This window comes from Festucalex cinctus, chromosome 19 (assembly GCF_051991245.1).
Source record: "Festucalex cinctus isolate MCC-2025b chromosome 19, RoL_Fcin_1.0, whole genome shotgun sequence".
In the NCBI taxonomy this organism is placed as follows: Eukaryota; Metazoa; Chordata; class Actinopteri; order Syngnathiformes; family Syngnathidae; genus Festucalex; species Festucalex cinctus.
In genome coordinates this window covers 8,732,453-8,751,525 of record NC_135429.1, presented here as the reverse complement: position 1 = coordinate 8,751,525, position 19,073 = coordinate 8,732,453, and the positions used below count along the sequence as shown (strand labels likewise).

Here is a 19,073-nt window from a genome sequence, read left to right as displayed (position 1 = left end):
CTCTGTGAAAAAGAATCTCAAGACTGCTTACTGCAACATAGTTGTTAAATAAAGTTAAATATACTGAAAACTGCCCACACAAGCACAGTGTAATTATACAATCTGACAGGTTGAGCAATTCAAACGAGAAGAGAGGGAGCAGTAAAAGGAACCTGAGCTCCATTACGGATAGTAGTAACATCCTACACACATGCATGTCTATTCTTGCAGACCGACTGGATTTCGCTTCAGACAAATATAAGGCTGTCCTCACGGGATAAAGGCCTTAACAGTGTACTCCGTCATATTTCATGATTAAAAATGAGCTCTCTCTTGCACATCTCGCAGTGTAGAGTGTGTTTACTCAGAGAATCGTGATAATAATTCATTCAAACTTGCACTCTGGGTTATTGTGTCTTGTGGAGATAGTCTGACAAATTCAACCAATCAGCCAGCTCGTACCACAAAGGCCAATTAATTAGCACGACTGCGCAAGATGCTTTCAGGCGTGGATCAGGTTCTTAGCAGAAAGGGCACAATTGTTTATGTCTCATCTGTCTGCTTACTCCTTGGCATATACACACGTTCATTCACTGTCAAACCTTCCCTGTGTCTAAACATGTATTCCTGCAGCTAAAATAGCTCTCTGAATGGATACAGATGAGCGCCGCATGGACCTTGAACGAGTCGAGGTAATGTAGCCTAGCAACAGCTGTCAACTCTCAACAGGTTGTGGTCACAGGACAGAGAGAAGCAACATGACAATGGATGATGTTTACAATGTATGCAGGGGGGAAAAGAAATGACACCGCGAGAGCTTTTCTGCACGTTGCTGAGCTCCAATTTACTTTTACACAAACAGTTTTTAACATAACATGCTTTGCAGCGATGAGGTCTACTGGTTGTAGATGCAGATGTAATTAAGAGAGAGAAGAGACAGTGAAGATCCCCAACTAAGTGGGATGTAATAATTGTCCCCACAGAACAGAATTGTATTGACTATTGTTGCATGCTGTTTGTACAGTACGTTTTTACTGATGTGTTACAGCAGCAGTTGTTGTTATGATTCTCGTAACATCGATGCTAAGTTCAATTAGCCACCTATGACAATTCACAATATATGTTAGCATTAAGCTAATGTCGGAATAATTGTAAATAATAAGTTATCATATATTTTCTGCAATGAAGAACTGCTTCTGTTTGCAATCAAGACTGCTTTGCTTGCAAAGACGAATTGCTTCTGCTTGCAATGAAGAATGCTTTGCTCGGTTCCCACTTACATTCACACAGCCTGGCTATATAAAGATGACTCAAAAAGCTGAAGAACCACAACATCTAACGCAGCAGAATGGTTCGAGCCAGTCTGTTTTCTGTGAAGAAATGATTGCAAACTTGACCACACGTACTGAGCAATCTTCCACTCACATGCACAACACATAGACAAACAAGTACACTGTGTTCCAACTATGCCTTGCATTTGCATTTTTAGGGTTGGAACATCCACGTAACTAGGGGCGTGGAAAGGGCATGGAAAACCGAATAAATAGAGAGGGTGAGGAGAAGAATCTTCAGAGAGTGCAGGAGTGAATTGTATCAGTCAATTCCACTCCTCTCTCCTCGCGAGCCCTGAACTGAGTCTTCTCTACTTTTTGTGTCGTGTTTAATAGATGTCAAACAGGCGACCCTGAAAGCTAACTAGCTAACTTTTTTTTTTTTTTTTAATTGAACGTTTTGTGTTAACATTTTGATGAGTGACACTGAATATCTAACGTTTATTCTCTATAAACATCAGTAGGTGCCACTAATGCCAATTTTTCCTGCCCCCTCTCCTTTTAAGTTTTATATAGCATCATAATTTATTAATAATTAGATTTTTCAGGTACAAGTTAAGATCTGAATGCTTCTTTCTGCCTTGTGTAATACAAAATAAAAGTGAATCAGAGAGGGGTATGTGTGTGTGTATGGAGCAGCCCAGCGTGGGAGCCGTCATGGCGGGTTTGGTGGCCAGGCAGCCCTGCTGGAGCGCTCTTATCTGACTACTGCAGAGAACCAAGACGCAGCCGGGGGACACGCACACACGCGGACAGACGCGCTGTGAGAAAGCTTTTTATCAGCCTTGTAGACGTCCCATAATGACTTATCTTCCGATTAGGTTCTTCTCCACATTAAATGCCGCTCTCTATCATATTACCTTCCCACTCCAATATCCATTCATTGTGACAACACAGAATGTGGCGTTAAAGTTGGTGATGTGTTTTATGGCTTAGGAAGGTTAAAATGTTCAGTTTAGAAGAACAATAATAGCGAACGTGACGATCGTTTTCATCTTGCCTCAATTAACAGATCTAACAGAATCTATAATGTGCCTGAGGATGTGGATAATAAACAAAAATATTGTGCAGTGAGTTATGAGTTTCCCACAACAGCTTTAAGGCTGGGAAGTCCAAACTTTTTCTACAGAGGACCACTTAGAGAAAATGGAAGGAAGAAGGCGGGGACCAGTTTACCTGGTGTTTCTAAAAGAAAAATCGCTTTTCAGTCCGCTCACCTCATGCCCTCCGTGGACTTGTTCTGATAGTTGCAGTAGACCTGCGGCGTTCCCAGCATGGCCTCGCTGAAAACTGCCAAGAAGCCCAGCGTCTCCACGAACACGGCCGAGTCCAGCAGCACGTAGGTGACGTAGGCCGCCGTCAGCGTGAAGGCCGCCACGCACTGAACGTAGTCCAGGAAGCGACTCCACGACCAGAAGTAGTTCCAGTCGAAGTCTAAAAGTAAAAGTGTTGCTAGTCAGACACAATATTACAATTGTGGAATCCAATAAGATCAAATGGAAAAACGAGTAACTAAATCAACAGACATAAAAATCAACTGATTCTCTTTTTTTTTTTTTTGCACCTTCACAAGTGAGTAAAAGTGAGAAAATAAAGTCCCTTTTATAGTCAAATGAATTAACACAGACAAAAAAAGGCTTCACACATGAGCTGTGAATCCTCACACAATGTATTTAAAAAGAACAACAGTATATGAGGCTGCCATAAATAGGCAGCTCCCGCTGTGCTTCTTTCTTATTTTGTGAGGAGGGATGAAGACGATGAGGAGGCCCTCGATGGGGGATGATGATAATGATGGAGGTGGTCTGCACGTGTTGTATTAGCAGGGGGTGAGAACACTAATGAATGATTTAAAGGCGCCCGTCTTGTGCCACTCGAGAGCGTTCCTGCTCAGAACAAATGACGGGATGGAGATTCCGAGCACACAGTTGGCTTCTTGTAACGATCATCAGCGCCCAAAAGTCATCATGGGCTCGTATCAAGGCCACATGAGACGCTGATGACGACGACGGGAAATGTTTCACTGCGACGCCACAGCCACGTCTATCGTATTTGTTTCAGCGGGTTTTCATGTCAGTGCAGCGGAGGCGATTGAACAGATGAATCAGGAAACTCATATCTGCCGTGTTTTTAAATGGGACTTTTATTTTTAAACGATCATCATAAGCAATAAAGTAGTTCTGTCCAATCAAGCGAGACTCGCTGGAGGACTCATTTGGTACATTTGCTAATGTGCTTCAATACAAGAGTGTCATAAAAACTGCTGCAACTGCAATCTGATTGCACGACTGATCTTAGATCTGCAGACTTGGGTCAATCGTGGGACCCAGAATTTGAAGTAAACATGATGAGGCTGCATTTAGCTGTTATGCTGCACACAAATGGAATTAGCTGTGAACAGAAGTGAAGTCAGCCCCAAGTGTAAATGCTTTTAAATCGAAGTTAAAAACCTTTTTTTTTTTTTTCCTGTATCTTTGTTTGAGGTCTCTTCAACATGGCTGCTGCAAAACCATGCTAACATTTCCATCAACATCTGCTGGGTGTAGTTGGACACTGCACCACTTTGGCCCCCAATGCAAGTGGACTGTAACACTAACTGCTCGCCATCACAAGGGTCGTGTGTACTTGTATCTGGAGCAACACTTTTACACAAGCGAACAAACAAAAAAGTTCTTCTGTGGGCTCTTTGTTCATTCTTGTTTTCAGGGAAACAGTTAAGCAGTTTTTCCAGTAAGACGCTAATGGCAATATACAAAAGCTTTGTGACGGTAATAAAACTCTCATTAGGTGTACTCAATGAAGTGGCAATAGAGAGTTTAAGCACTCTAGTATACAGACCTGCTGACAAGCATCTATACAAAAGATAGACACCAAAGTTGTTCTTGTGCTAACTTAACACCTCTAAATCAGCCAAAATCACGTGGGAAGACACACACCAACCTTTATGACATTTTGAGCTCATCATTGGATGAAAAATGCTTTCATTAGAGAATTAACGCTAAGCGCTTGTGACATTTACATGGCATTTCTGAATGAATATGCTTGGCGGACAAGGTAAGCGGGCCTTCCAGTGTGAGGCAAATACGATTCTTCTTTCGGGATGAGGAAAAAGTCAAACATATTTCATGAATATTACCGAAACCGACGTGAAAGAGCAGCCAACCCGACGGCCGACAATTTACCCTGCGCCAAAGTCAATGGAAAGCCAAACAAAAGGTGCAATGTGGTGTACATGTCTGTTTGGAATGGACTATCCTTCAAGCGCGGCTGGTGTTTGTTTAGCTGCGGAGCTCAGCTGGCATCGGAGGAGAGTGTGAGCGCGGGCCAAGTAGCACCAGCCGTGCAGAGCTGATAAAAACCCGAACGGGAGGACGGCGGAGCGACGTTCCGAGACAACGCATTGCGCCACTTGACACTACAGTGAGATGTTATGTAAACCAGCTAAAGTGACCTCAGAGCATTGTTATTCAATGTATTAGGGATGTACGATAATGCTATTTTTAATCGATACCGATAAACCAATAATTTACAAGTGCCGATGTCGATAACCGATAAGTCAGACGATAACTGTTTGCAAAATTAACTTGAATACAAATATACTTTCAAGTCCTACTATAACAAATACATTGTATAAACTTTGAACAATGTTTCAATGTATGTAAAGCACCATGAAGCTGAATTTTATTGATATGAGCCACAACCACAACAGATGGACCAACTTGACATGTCTATAATTATTGCTGGATTTCTTTATTATCTGCTATGAAATCAAATTGCCGACAATTATCAGCAGATTTCTCTATTATCTGGTTTATCTGTTTGACGTCAAATTGGTCGATAATTGCCGATAATTATCGACGACCAATATCGTTCATCCCTACAATATATTTTTCATGTATCATGTTTATCATTCGGAAAATATCAGCACACCACCAAAATGTCTACAATGAATGACATTTATCCGAGAGCCACTATTTGAGTCAATGCGATTTAAAGCAAAGGTTCTAAAATAGGGGGAATATCGACTTCGAAGAGGCAAATGTATTCAAATCTACCTCCAAGAGTTAACAGCAGCAGCAGCATAATGAATAGAGTTGTCGTGCATGCAGAGTTGCACACAACAACCATCACACAAACTTGCGCACCCTCAGGCTTTCTCTTCCACGTCCTCAGAGCGGAGGCATCAGATTAAAACACCAGACGCCAAACAAGACTTCCCGCCGTGGCCAAAAACATTTCGGCTTTGACGTCGTGCCGAGCTGGAGTACATGCTAAAAAGACGGGGGTCAGAGTGGGACATTCTGCTCAGACTTAAACTAATGAATTGCTCCTGTGAGGGAAGCGGGGACAATATTGTTACATTTATATGAGAAGCATGTTAAAAGATTTGACTGAGCTTTTGGAATTTTTGTAATGCAAGCTGTTTTCCCCCGCCTGACTTAGAGGCTTTCAGCATCAAAACAAAGCGCAACGTTGCTTCAGTGCGACAGACCAATGTGGCAAAAGTGAAACAATTTGAACTGCAACTAAAATGTTCTGGAAGAATTATTCCCAAAACATTAACTCTCAGTGGGTGTTGTGATTTGACCAGAAATTATGAATATTAAACATTTTTTTCTATGCAAAACAAATTGCCACAGTTTTGTGTAACGTATTGTGCTCAAGTTTTCACTCTGGCTGCAGTTATGCAAAAAAGTCCATTTGTAGTCACTTAAAATGAAGCTTGCATATGGACAACAGACTATTTTAATTAATTTTGTCCTCCATCTAACCGTGATGGAAACTCCAGCTTAGAATGAGCATTAAGTAAAAAAAAATTAAAATCTCTTGATATGATTGCATCGTTGGTATAAGCCCATTCCGTCTGTGATGGTTAATAACTGATTAAATCAATCTTGTGGACCCTTTTAATCACCTTTATGAATGGCCTCCATCCATAACAGACATTAAAACGATGCAGTCAACATGAAGCGGATATCTTAAAAGCACTTGGCCTTCACGCAGCCCAGAAATCTGATTATTGTGAGAAAAAAAAATGCCATTTTGTCCAAGTCTACAGTTAATTATGAGCAAATAATCAGTTTGAATTGAAATGATCCCAGTGTAGTATAATACTGCACCTCCTTATTTGGCTGTGCAAGAAAGTAATATGATTAAAAGTCTGCTTCGCTGTTTGCTTGCAAATGTCAAGCTGTTTGGATAGAAGGGCCTGGTGCTATAATAGCGATGTGCTGCTTCCGCCGCCATGGTGAGAACAATTACAGTATAACGCGCTATGATTAGGCCTTACGCAACGGAAAAGGTGTGCAATCAGGAGAGTGACGCGGGCGGAGAACGTCTTATGAGGACCAACGAGCAAATAGTCTCTGACTGCCATCTCATGCCCACACAGGAAACTGCACTTCAGTCTGCAACTGACATGCCATTCAAAACAGATTGCACAGGCCACAATATTAGGTACACTTTTCTCAATATGATGACATCAAAATTTAACATTCTACCTTTACAGAGAAAAACATATTTGAACCACTCATGTAACTACATTTTAACAAAATATACAAGATAAAATAGTACAACTAGGAGAATCAAGTCAAAATATGACCAATCTTAGATTAAAAACTAAGAAAATAAATCCTCTGAATTTTATGAGAATAAAGTTAACAGTTGTGTCTTTGAAAAAAAACAAAAAAAAACCGGAGAGACTTGGGACTACAGTACTGCGAGAACGTTAAACCTCACAAGAAAAACTTAATAATTGGGGGAAGATAACTCTATTTTAAACTTTAAAAAAAAGAAAGTCATTTCATAAGAATAAAGTTGTAAACTCTTGGGAATTACGTGTAAATATTCCCTCCCAGGTGTTATTTTACATGAAAAAAGAACACCTGCTGGTCTTTTCGAGGTGTGTGTAGTTTGTAGGAATTTTAATGTTTACTAATAAAATCATAAGGATTTTTTTTTCTCTTAATAGTTGGACTTTTTAAATTGTATTTTGACAATTATTTTGTTATTGTACGAGTCGTTGTGTCACTCAGAGTCGGAGAACATGCATGCTCAATAAATTACGGCAAAGCGTCCCAGGTGCCATTTTCATTGACATGAATGCCTCATTTAAAATCACCAACTCGAGGTAAATGAGACAAGTTAAAGTGACCCAAAAGTGTGTTTGTATTCAATCCTACACACAAAGCAGCATCTGAGAAAGGAAGAATAACACATGCACCAATCTCAAGGCCAAAAAGTATTTAAAAACAAAACAAAACAAGATAAAGGGTAATGAGAGAGCTACTACAAGCATGTAGTGTTGCATGCAGCGTGCCATGCAGGAAGTCAGAAATGCATAAGACATGTGAGTGAGCAGATTGCTGCCAATGCTGTTAGTCATCAGTTAACGTCGATCAGGGCTGATGGCAAAGGTTCGGGAAGGAGGGGCCAGATGAGCTGATGACGGATGGCGGACACATGTAAGCGGAGTACCTACCCAGAAAAAGCCTCTTAGGGATTCGGACCTCCTCGTCCTTAATGTCTGAGGCTACAGACGGGAAATAAATGCACAAGTGAGGAAAAGAAGAAGAAGAAGGAGAGCTTTGTTTGGAACAAGTGTCCAATTTAAGAAGATAAAATCACTACCCAGTTAAAAGCAAATATGGTGAAGCAGCATTTAGTTGTTATGCTGCACACAAATAAATAAGCTGCCAACAGAAGTAGCCATGAAGAGCCACATTGAGTAAGTGATGATCCCTCAAGGTTTAGCAACCAAACTGGCTGCCTCAATTCTTAGATTTTTTTTGGTCCCACTTTTACAGAAATATTAAATATTAAGTGCCATGTATTTGTCAGACATAATGTGGTTAGCAGATATTTTAATAAGTAAAAATTTGATTCCATATTTCATGTATCTAAGCGTCCATTTCGTTAGGATAGTTCTTTCATTTTATCTTGAGCGCATCAAATCCTCAAACAGGATTAAACGCCCTGGCAGTGACACTCCAACAAACACAAACCATGTGACTTCACTCACATGATGCATTAAACCCCGATTACAAAACTCTTATGTAAACAGAAGCCTCCAAAGCAAATAAAAGTGTCTGACCTCTCAGCACATTTCTGTTAAAGAGGCATTCATTTTGTTTTAGGCGTGCAAATGCAGACTCCCACACACACTTCGGCATGAGTGTTGCACCGACTGCCTTTGGGGCAATCTATGGCCCGTGATGGCATTTGATGTGGTCAACAACGCAGTTCTAAATTCAAAGCTGCTGCCCTGTACAAGAGGAGTTTCTGACCTAGAAAGGAGCGCCTTTTGGTGTTGAGTTCAGCGGTCACTCGGACGTTGGTGCAAAGGTTGAGCATGGCCAGCATGGTGGCGATCATGATGATGCTCTGCCACAGAAGCAGCGACTCGAAGTAGCGGCCAAATCTGATGGGAGAAACAGGGACATTCCACAAATAGCTTTTTAATATGGAGCAGAGTATGACAGAAAACATCAAGAGAGTCTAAACATTATCTATTGAAATGTGTTACAACTTTAAATGAGCATGGGATATTTTTCTGTACCATATTATTCATATTTGTTTATAAACCACCTTAAATCAGCTATCTTCTTAATGGGAGTTTGGTGACGTGGTGCACTGATGTTAGTCTTAAAGCTGATGATGGTTTGCACATTTTGCAGGATGTTATTGTGTGCAGCAGTTCATATAAGTCTAAACCTTAAAACAACTCTTTTTTTTTTTTTCAAAGGAGTTTGGTAATGCGGAGCACCAGTAATACTTTGGTACCTGAAGAGGATTCGCAGGATGTTGGCCACCAGCAGGACCAAGCACACATAGGTGGAGAAGCCTTCGGCGTTCTGAGTGCGCCGGATGTCCCGGTACTGGGGGATGTAAGGAACCACCCCGCCGAACATCATTGCTCCGGCCGCCACCCAAGACACCAGCCAGTTGAACACGCTCACGATTTGCTCAAACGCTTCGTCTTCCATGCTGAGCTGGGATTAAACCACTCGCTAGACGCTGGTTATCGGGGGAATCCAGACACAATCTTCGCTAAGTCTTAGTGCAACGCCATCACTGAGGTAGCACCGGACATTATACAACAACGAGCGACCTCTCGGTCGGGATAAAATAAAGAATACTAATTAAAGCTAAATCAAAACATTGATATAGTAGTTTTAAATGCTGTCGCTTCTTACAGTGGACAAAGGGACTTAAGCTAAAATCTAGCAATGATACTCACTGTTGCGCGCAAAATCTGCAGTTGACTAACATGTCAAAACGCCCAGCATCCCTGAAGTCAAGTTTAAGTGTCCTTCGAATTGAAACTATATTTAATTAAAACGGTAATTTTCACGAGACGAAGTTTGACAAGCCTACTGACAGACGAAAATTGTTTGGATTCTGACGATCTTGACCGCCACTTCCTGTATACGTCAGACGTCACATTAACGCCCAAAGATGTTTGACTTTTTGCAAGAGAGTTCACTACCGTTTTGTGCCGCTTTAAGACAAACTACGTTTTTACAAATGTTCAAACCCAGCGTATGTCTTCCAAGTTAAAAGTTAGTTGTGATTAACTTCACAAATGTCTTTTTTTTTTTTTACTTGACTTGCAATTTGTTAAGAAGGAGTGGTGTTTTTGCTGTCAAGGCGTGAGTCGCTTTCCATCAAATATGTTTGACTCATTCTAGATCATTCACTACTCTATTTCGTCGCAAGAAAACAAACAAAGTACGCGCTGGTAAACAAATGAAACCAAAGAACATACTGAAACTATCAGTTTAATTATCAATTTCGTATGATTAGTAAACACCCTGCTTGGAATTCGTGAATAAATTTCAAAGTTTTAACGCTTTAGCAGTAATTCTGCACGTCAGTGTGCATTCAAGAGTGGTCTGGTACTAAAATGTCAATGTGCTATCATGATTTACGTGCCATCATGATTTACATCCAAATACCTCACTGCTGAAGATGGATATTTCGTTATGTAACAGCATCATCTGTGAGTGACACAGATGTAATCGCTTATATAACAATTATATTAATCCAAAAACTAAAAAGTTTATAGCGAAATATTACTATATACAAGTTGGCAAAGAGTTAACTTTCACTCCCTTGTGCAAACATGAATAGAACAATGACTCATGTCTGAAATGTGTACAAAACTGACATTTTTACAAACGACTGGAAATACTTTATACATACATTCAAAATAAAACTGCATTCGCCGCTAAAATAAACACGTTTTTACCATCGATGTGCTTTACTATATTTTATTTTGAAGTGGTGACTGCAAAAGGCGGAAATAGCTTGACTTTAAGGACGCTAGCCCAAGTTGAATCAAAGTTGCAGAATGCTTGCGGCTAACGCTAGTGATGGATGCGCTTTCTTCATTTCGGTGAAATAAAAAGGTCGTTCGGCGTAGCCGCGTAGGATAGACGCAGAGTGGCGAGCGAAACGCCCTGCTTAAGGATGTCAAAAACTGAGTGCAAAGCAGCCGAAGAGATGACACAGGCGGTAAGTTGTAAAGTAGCGCTTTTGCAGTTAGACTAACCACAAATGTAATTTCCATGGTTTACAGATGGAAGAAATAATGCAGCGACTACGGGGAAGATTCCAGGCCATCACCGAACATTTGGAAGTGCAAAATATCCTTGCTAAGTTGCACGAGTCAACTATTTTTTTTTTTTAGTCACTGCAGGGGTCCCCCATTTAGACGGAGTTATACTTTTACACCGTTGTGCAAACTAATTCATCGCGCGATGTTCGTAAACTCGAAATGATATTCATTTTTGTTTTAATTATTCAAAAATTCCTACCTTTTTAAATCGAGAACACCCGTACACACAGACACACACACATACAGTATGTCCACTGGGTGGTGCTATGCTGTCAAGTTTTAGTAAACAAAAGTTTTAGTAAAAGTTTTTAAAAAACTAAAATCTAAAACTTTTTGTAAGTTTTAGTAAACATAAAAGCCAGACCTGTTTTTCACCTATTTGATTGTTTGATTAGCGCATCAGCGGCGTTTGTGGAAATTGGAAAGCTGTGTTTTCTTGACTGTGGCACTAGAAGAGATGGGAACACGGATCAGTTGTCTGGAAGAGAACGTGATGGAGCTCATGACGGAAGCAGGCATGGACGAGCAAGCCGATTCCAAAGTGGCCGACGGTCTTCCTCAATAGATTCCACATAACTTCGCCCAACCATGGAGGCAGCCAATTAAGTATTAAATGCAAAGCAATGATGTACGCCTTCACTACCTCTATACAGCACTTGAAATCTTTATATATTTATTTTTGGTAAGAGTTGAAGCAAATGCACCTGGAGAACCTGTGGAGTATGATCCTGAAAATGCTATTTAGAAAAATGCCTTTATATGGTTCTTTGAATAGTGAGCAAGAACAATAACCACATTGTCACAAAATGTCTTGAAATATTTATACACCTGCATTACAGGAAATTGGAATATAGCAAAAAAAAAAAAAAAGTGTATTAAGTAGGTCACCCCTAAAAAGGTGAAACTCGTCGTTAGATTCGCAAACTTAAAATATAATTTTGAGGTGTTTTACAGCTACCTCTATAAATTAGAATATTACATCGTCAAAATGAGAATATGTATAATATGAGTTTCACCTTTTGAATGGGATTACTGCAATAAATGAACATTTTCTACCATATTCTAATTCAGTTTACTGTATCAAGAATAAAACTTTTTAAACAATCGAGAGTTTAGAAAATAAAACAAATCTATGCAAGTTTTATATGTATTAATATATATTTTTTTGAAAGTGACAACTTTTCATCACGTTTTGCCAAACTGCCAACATTTGCAAATAAATGTGCTTTTACATAAGTGTGTTGTATGGCTTATTTATTTCCGAACTGGTGAATTAGCGCCCACTTGTGGTGTCACCAGCTCACTGCAGGGCATTTTGCCTATCGCTGTCCATGGTGCTGATTTGTTTTCACACCCATTATCTTTGTCAAGGTAATTTCTGTTAGTGGACTATAGATAAAAATAATAATAAATTGATTTCCGTATCCACAACTTCCTTGTAAGTACAATTTCGGTAAAGTATCGATCTAATTAGTAATTTATTTCTCATCACGTAGCATTTTCAGAATAATACGTTGGGTTCGTGCATCGGTGACTATTGTGACACGTTACAGTAACGTTATGGTCGGTGCAATTTCAGCACCTGAGCTGCAGATGTCAGTATGTATCAAAACAGTACATGCTGCGTTTGTTTTCGTGTCCTTCAAACACTCAACCAAAACAGCCCATTGTCGCAGCTGCCAGGATCTGTTGCTATGGCAACCACAACGGCGGACTTGTCACTTTAGGGTTGTTTTTTTTGTGTGTGTGTATTTTTTTTTATTCCTATTATTATGGAATTGTGCCTCACGTCATTACAAGACAACCGACAGCAGTACACAACACTGTGGAGTGGCGAGTGGGCGTGCGTGGAGGAGAGGCATGAGAGCTTCGACCCCGTGGCCCTCGCCGGGTGCCTTCCACTGGGATGGACGGGTCACTAGTCACTCCGGATTGGGGTGGGGACGGGGGGAGCACTTCAGAGGGTAACTTAATGTGTTTGCTCAATTGTCGTGTCAGTGCGTTTGCCTCATTCGCTCTCCCTGTGATGCTACTTTTCCGCTCTTCACTTAGCTGGTGAAGTACAATATAATTGCTAATAGTTTCAAGTGTCTTCTCGATGCAGCCCTTATGATGTCTGTACAGAACGTTTGCGATAGTTGCTTAGTGATGTTTAAAATGCTTAGTTTGTATGTACAAATGAAAGTTTAACAAAAAACAAAAATGGAATCCCACTGTGTAAAATGGTGTTAAAGGGGAAGTCAACCTAAAAAATAAAAAATAAAAATCTTGACAATTATGTTTTATGCAGCCCAACTAGTAAATATGGTATTGTGGTTAATATTGTGTTAGTGGAATGCAGCAAAATTCAGCAGTTTTGAACAAAATCAGAAGGTGGCCATTTTGCCACTTGCTATGAAGCGAAAATGACATCATAGTTGCTCGGGTAACAACCAATCAAAGCTCAGATCAATTTCCCAGAGGGAGCCATCCCAAAGGGGTCAATAAATTCAAGACGAAGCTTCAGAAAACGGGCGAGCTGTGATTGGTCATTGCCTGAGCATTGAGCGACTGTGATGTCATCTTCAGTTGACAGCAAAGGGCAAAATGGCCGCCCCCTGAGATGGCTAAAAACGGCTGGATTTTGATGCATAACTCGTATTCCACAGATGGAATATTAATCAGAACGAGTGAGGTCACACGTAACATATTGTCAATAAATGATTTGTTTTTTCATCCATCCATCCATCCATAATCACATGGGAGAAGGGGGCGCTCTTGAGTGCTCCTGACCACCTGAGGCTCTTTGATACCTGGTGTGCTTTAATCTGCTGTGGCGCTTCCCACTTTGAAGTGAAAATCCCTGTTACCTTTCATTCTCTCTGGCTCTCTCGCCACAAAAACGCACGCACGCGCGCACACTCAACCCGCCATCTGTTATCTTTGTCACCGTAAATTCACCCAGAGAAGCCGCAGACTCTCATTCATACATTCTATTTTATTCCATTGTGCCGCCGGCAACCTGCGACTAAATTTAGCCTGGCAGTTATTTCAGGGCCGTGAACGCATACATCACCTTCCGTCGCCTCTCATACATTTCCTTCCACGCCAAGAGAAACTTTCCGATGGCACGCAGGCCATTTCAGGTCTTAAGGAGGTTTAGCTGAAGAAGTTATAAGCTACTTATAAGCTTAAAAAATAAATAAAACAATGCTAATTTGTTTCCTTTAATGATCAGATGTTATGCCACTTGCATACATACTCATATACAGAAGTGGATCATAACATGACAATACTTTATGTGATTTAGGGCTGAAAGTAAAGTCAGTAACTAGGGCTGCTCGATTATTAAGGAAACATTAATCACAATTAATTGGCTAATAATTGAAATCACAATTAGGACAATCATTTGTTTTTTGGTACAAAGCAAGAAAATGTTTAAACGTGTACAAAAATATTAAGACAAATACATTTCTTTGAAACACCATAATTATCCTTTTGGACCAAACAAGATTTATTAGTCATTTTACAATAAAAAAAAAAAAAGTCCAAATATATACATTTAGACAATTAAAAATTGTATTAATAATCTTTTATTTTTGTTTACGATTATGCTTATTGTGTAATTGTGGAGTTTAATAATTAAAATTGTAATTGAATTTCGATTAATTGCTGACTCCCACATCAGTCACCAGGCCAGGTTCCAACTTTTAAAGCCACACACATTCAAAGTCACAAAAAGTATAGCGTGAAACGCGAGGACGGTGACCTCAAGTGGCAAAAAATAAAACCATTTACCTCACTTTCCTTTTTCGTGCTTGAAAAACGCAAAATCAATGTGTATTTGTTTACTCAGTTTGATGATGATTATGGTTGGAATAATTTATTTGAACTGTTTTCGATAACTGCAGCCCTACTTTTAACCTACATATTGATCTATGAATGGATGACTGCTTAGAATGTCAAAACTGTTTGCATTTTTGCGCTCCAGAATTTGACCTTAAGTTAACAAAAATGGTTCCTCTTCCGTTAAATCTGTGCATTCAGTAGCACACTGACTGTTTACTTTTCCTGTCACCGCTTCATGACTCCCACTTGGACACGCTCACTATAATCTGCGTCTACGAGTGCTACTTCCTTCCCATTTGTGCGCCTCCTTTCTGTGTAGTGTGCTAGCGTTAGCGAATCATGGGTGTGACCTGGGGATCAGCGCCCGGCAACCGACCCGTTATTTGGTCGCCATGGAAACTGGGTCAGCCTCACTTGTAGCCGCATGACCGTTCTCTCTCGTCACAAGTATGTAATTGTATGTGTTTGGAGGGGCTGTTGTCGTGTGTTGCAGGTTGGTGAAAGATGAAACGCTGGTGTGCGATCCAGTGTGTGTTTGCTTTCATATACAACACTGAAAGTCATGTTTTCAAGAATATTTCCATATTATGACAACCCACAAATTGCTTAAAACCAATGGGAAAATTCCTGTACTATAATCATTCGTTCCTGGCGATTATTTGCGAAAATATTATGACGTTACAAAATAAGTTATCAATGAAGCCTTGCAGATATATTAAAGCTGTGGAGGATCTTTTTTGATTCTTCTCCTCCCTCATCTCATTCCATCTTCTTCTTTCTCATTAATGTGGCTAATTAAGGATGTGTCAGACTGCCCTCTCCTCTCCCCCCTTCTATATGTAGTCACAGGAGCGGAATCATTTTCTGATTGGAGGTGATCGTCACGGTTGCCTTCCCCGACCCCTCCACTTCTCAACCCCCCCCCATTTTCTCCCTGTCTAGCATGCGCCCTCCCTTCATGATTAAGTGGCTCGTTGCCTAAGGTGCTCCATCCATTGCTCTGCTTATAGACAGGCTCATTAACATCTGCCAACTTCATCAACGGCCAGCGAAGAGTTTGTTAGAAATGAAATCCTGGTTGGACTTTTTTTTTTTTTTTTTTTTTTAATTTTACGACTTAAGAAGAAATACAGTCCTTAAATTAATACTTGAGGGGGGGGTGGAAATGAGAAATGAACATTCCTAATCAAGTAGGGGAGACCGGGGCTAGTTGTATCACTTTTTATACATGTTTCTTGTAATCAATGCATCATATTTAAACAAAACCTATACCACAGTAGTGTCCAAACTACGGCCTGGGGGACATTTGCGGCCCGCCGTCCATTTTTCAGTGGCCTGCGACATATGCTAAAAATTGCATTTGACTCAGTTTAAATAAAATAAACAAAACAAAAATGTTTGGAGATGGTCAAAGTAAGAAGGGAGGGTATCAAAAACACAGGTGCCATTAAAGGTTATTTTAGTTAACTAAAACGAATGAAAAAACTCAACTAAAAACAAAACAAAAACAATATCGTTACCAAAATAAACTAAAAATGAAAATGCTTGCTTTTTAAATAACGAAAACTAACTCAAACTAAATTTTATGTTTACAAAACTAACTAAAACTAACTATAAATTATAGCAAACGTCCTTCGTTTTAGTCTTTGCTAATTAATTTAATGCAGGAACCTTTGGGGATGATTTTAAATGTGATTTTTTTAGTAGATTTATTTTGATATAAACCGGAATATTACGTTTGGAAGTGAGTCACACAGAAGTGACGTCATCTAGCAGCGGCCAATAGAAAAGCACCTTCAGATGACGTCACGTCCATGGTGTTTTTTTAAATATTGTGCACAAGTAATACACATAAAAAAAACAAAAAAACTAAATACTGAAACTAACAAACTAAACTAAAAATAAGGATTTTATGAAGAACAAAACTCATAAAGAACTAACAGAACCACCCTGAAAACGAATAAAAACTAACTAAAATGAAAAATTCCAAAACAAAATAACCCTACTGCCATATTACAAATAAATTGGTTTATATACTGTAGCATTTTTCTAAATATGCAAAAGCACAAATAAATTATTTGTACAATTTTTAGGACTAAACACAATTTCTCTTCATAACATTATGTGGCCCTTGCGTCCTTCTGATTTTCTGTATGTGTCCCTCAAATGAAACAGTTTGGACGTCCCTGGTATACCAGATGAAAGAGCAAAGTCTTGGGCATATTTTTCACATTCATGTCATTTTCATACTTTGTGCCGGTGCAGAGTTATAAGCCATCAAATAGAGGGAGTGAACATGTGACATGTTGCCCCACCAATGGTTAAGTTGTCACACTATATGGGGTAAGATGTCACGTTGGATTTTGTAACTAATAAAAGTACAAAATTATCCTTGTTCTCCTGTTTTGTTTTGTTTGCTTTTACAGTCAGATAAATTGTTCATCATTGATCTTGACTGTAGTCAGAGAAGAAAATTGCAATGTGACAACTTACCCGTGATTCAACTAGCCCCGGTCTCCCTATCCTTATAAAGGCAGCGTATCCTTAAATGTGAGTCCAATTTTGCACATTTACAAATGCCACAAAATAGAAGTCTTTTCAGCTGAAGTGATAATAGGGCCAGTCACATTGTTAGCGGGAATAAAAGCGCCATCGTCACAGGGTGAAAAGAAAATGGGAGGAAAGAGTTAAGAGGGCCAGGATGGGGAAAAGGTGTCCTTTATGCAGCGCAAATAAGGTCAATTAGACAATTTATGGGCTTCATCACACTTAATTACACGCACACAAACACACGCTCACACAGTCAGACAAACATTGGGTCACCAACAGCGGTTTGAATTTCATTATCCGGCCACAAGTTCATACGCATGCAGCCGATAAATGTCACACTAACGGTCAATTACCTCGTGTAAATATGATTGCATTACACAACATCTGATTTTTGATTGTCTTCAGGTGATTATTTTTTGAGGGGGATTGCAAACTTCACCTTTTTGTGACTTAAACCCAAGAATACATAAAAATTACACTAATGTAGTTTTATTTGAAGTAAAAATAATTAATAATTTAAGTAGGTAATGTGTGAGCTTTTATTTGTATTAATAAGTTTTTTTTATTTTTTATTTTATTAATTTATTTTGTATTATTATTAACTCATTCACTTCCAGCCATTTTCACTGAAGCAACGCCATGTATTCTTTTGAAAAAAAGAAATGTAAAATGTGAGGCTGGCGAGTGAGGGCATGATGAGCGAGAAGTGTGAGTGCATAATGGTAGACTGGATGGCCCGTCTCCCGTGGCAACACGGTGTTGCTGATGGATACACAACAAACACACTCTACACATATACACACAAATATCAGAGGAGGAAAAAAAAAAAAAAAAAAACAGGCATGAGGGATTCATACTATATTCATGTCCTTTTCAATTAAGCATGGTTCAATTAGACAGACACAGTTCCATGATGGTGTTTCAATTATACATATTTCAATTAGAAGTTAGGAAGGGATATTAATTGAATGAATAATTGTGTTTGCCAGAATCTTTTAATCTTTGCCAAAATAATACTTTTAAAATAGCTCACCGGTGTTGGGACATTGTCATTTCCTGGGAATGTGGTAGGAGTGATCATTTGAAAATGGAAACATGCAGAGATTTATAGTGTTTACTGTATGTCTCCTATCTTGGTAAATGACCGTTGATAAATATGGTGAGAAATCACGATCAGTGTCATCACATCATATCTGAACAACCAAATTCCCCCATCGCAATCGCACCCATTTTACCTTTGCACTACAGCGCATTGTGACCGTGCAAACTGGAGTCAAAGTGGTCGGGCACGAGCGTCACGCTGGCGATTTTATCTGATTATCTGCACCTCAGTCAAAGTGAGTAATGCTCACCTTGGAGCGAAGGACGAACAGCAACGATTACGCTCCGCGTGGGCCGCCGTGGTCCTCCAAAGGTGACGGACACCGTCACTCCCGTGGATAGATATGACCTTGAGCGATCGATCGGACCCTTTGAGGTCAGCTGATTTATTACAGTTTCCCACATATGTATATTTTTATAAAAGAGCTGTCAAACGATCAGATTAATCACATCTTGGAATTTTGATTAATCACTAGGCTTTTTATCAGCATTTTTGTCATCTTTGTCTACATTTAATGTTATGAGGATGTCTTCCACATTTTTTTTTATCCACTGCACCACTCTCATCCTCCTTTTTCTAGTCAGCTAATTACTTACATAATTTAAAATGAAAAAAAAAATCCCCCAATATTTTCACTAGAACAAATATTCTGAATGTCATATGC

General features: G+C 39.5%; 2 protein-coding genes across 3 annotated transcripts in view; one reads left to right on the top strand and one right to left on the bottom strand.

Moving 5' to 3' along the window:
* Positions 1-19,073, bottom strand: part of slc66a2 (solute carrier family 66 member 2) — a 40,461-nt gene that overhangs the window by 3,687 nt on the left and 17,701 nt on the right. Inside the window, exons 1-5 of one of the 2 annotated variants that reach the window (XM_077507233.1) lie at positions 9,550-9,771; positions 9,093-9,326; positions 8,597-8,730; positions 7,792-7,842; positions 2,528-2,744 (exon numbers count right to left, since the gene is read on the bottom strand). In XM_077507233.1, coding sequence (XP_077363359.1) covers positions 2,528-2,744; positions 7,792-7,842; positions 8,597-8,730; positions 9,093-9,295 — 605 coding nt within the window. In that variant the 5' untranslated portion in view covers positions 9,296-9,326; positions 9,550-9,771. Of the gene's footprint in view, positions 1-2,527; positions 2,745-7,791; positions 7,843-8,596; positions 8,731-9,092; positions 9,327-9,549; positions 9,772-19,073 lie in introns of those variants that run through there. The other variant, XM_077507234.1, reaches the window with a different exon arrangement.
* On the top strand, positions 9,478-12,165 carry hsbp1l1 (heat shock factor binding protein 1 like 1). The gene is made up of 3 exons (XM_077507238.1): positions 9,478-10,826; positions 10,891-10,957; positions 11,379-12,165. The coding sequence occupies exons 1-3, from the start codon at positions 10,782-10,784 to the stop codon at positions 11,492-11,494; spliced, it is 228 nt and encodes a 75-aa protein (XP_077363364.1). The 5' UTR covers positions 9,478-10,781; the 3' UTR covers positions 11,495-12,165.

Coding starts and splice junctions, on each gene's coding strand:
- hsbp1l1 (XM_077507238.1), top strand. CDS start 10,782: ATGTCAAAAACTGAGTGCAAAGCAGCCGAAGAGATGACACAGGCG. Junction 10,827..10,890: donor CCGAAGAGATGACACAGGCG/GTAAGTTGTAAA, acceptor CATGGTTTACAG/ATGGAAGAAATAATGCAGCG. Junction 10,958..11,378: donor CGAACATTTGGAAGTGCAAA/ATATCCTTGCTA, acceptor TGACTGTGGCAC/TAGAAGAGATGGGAACACGG.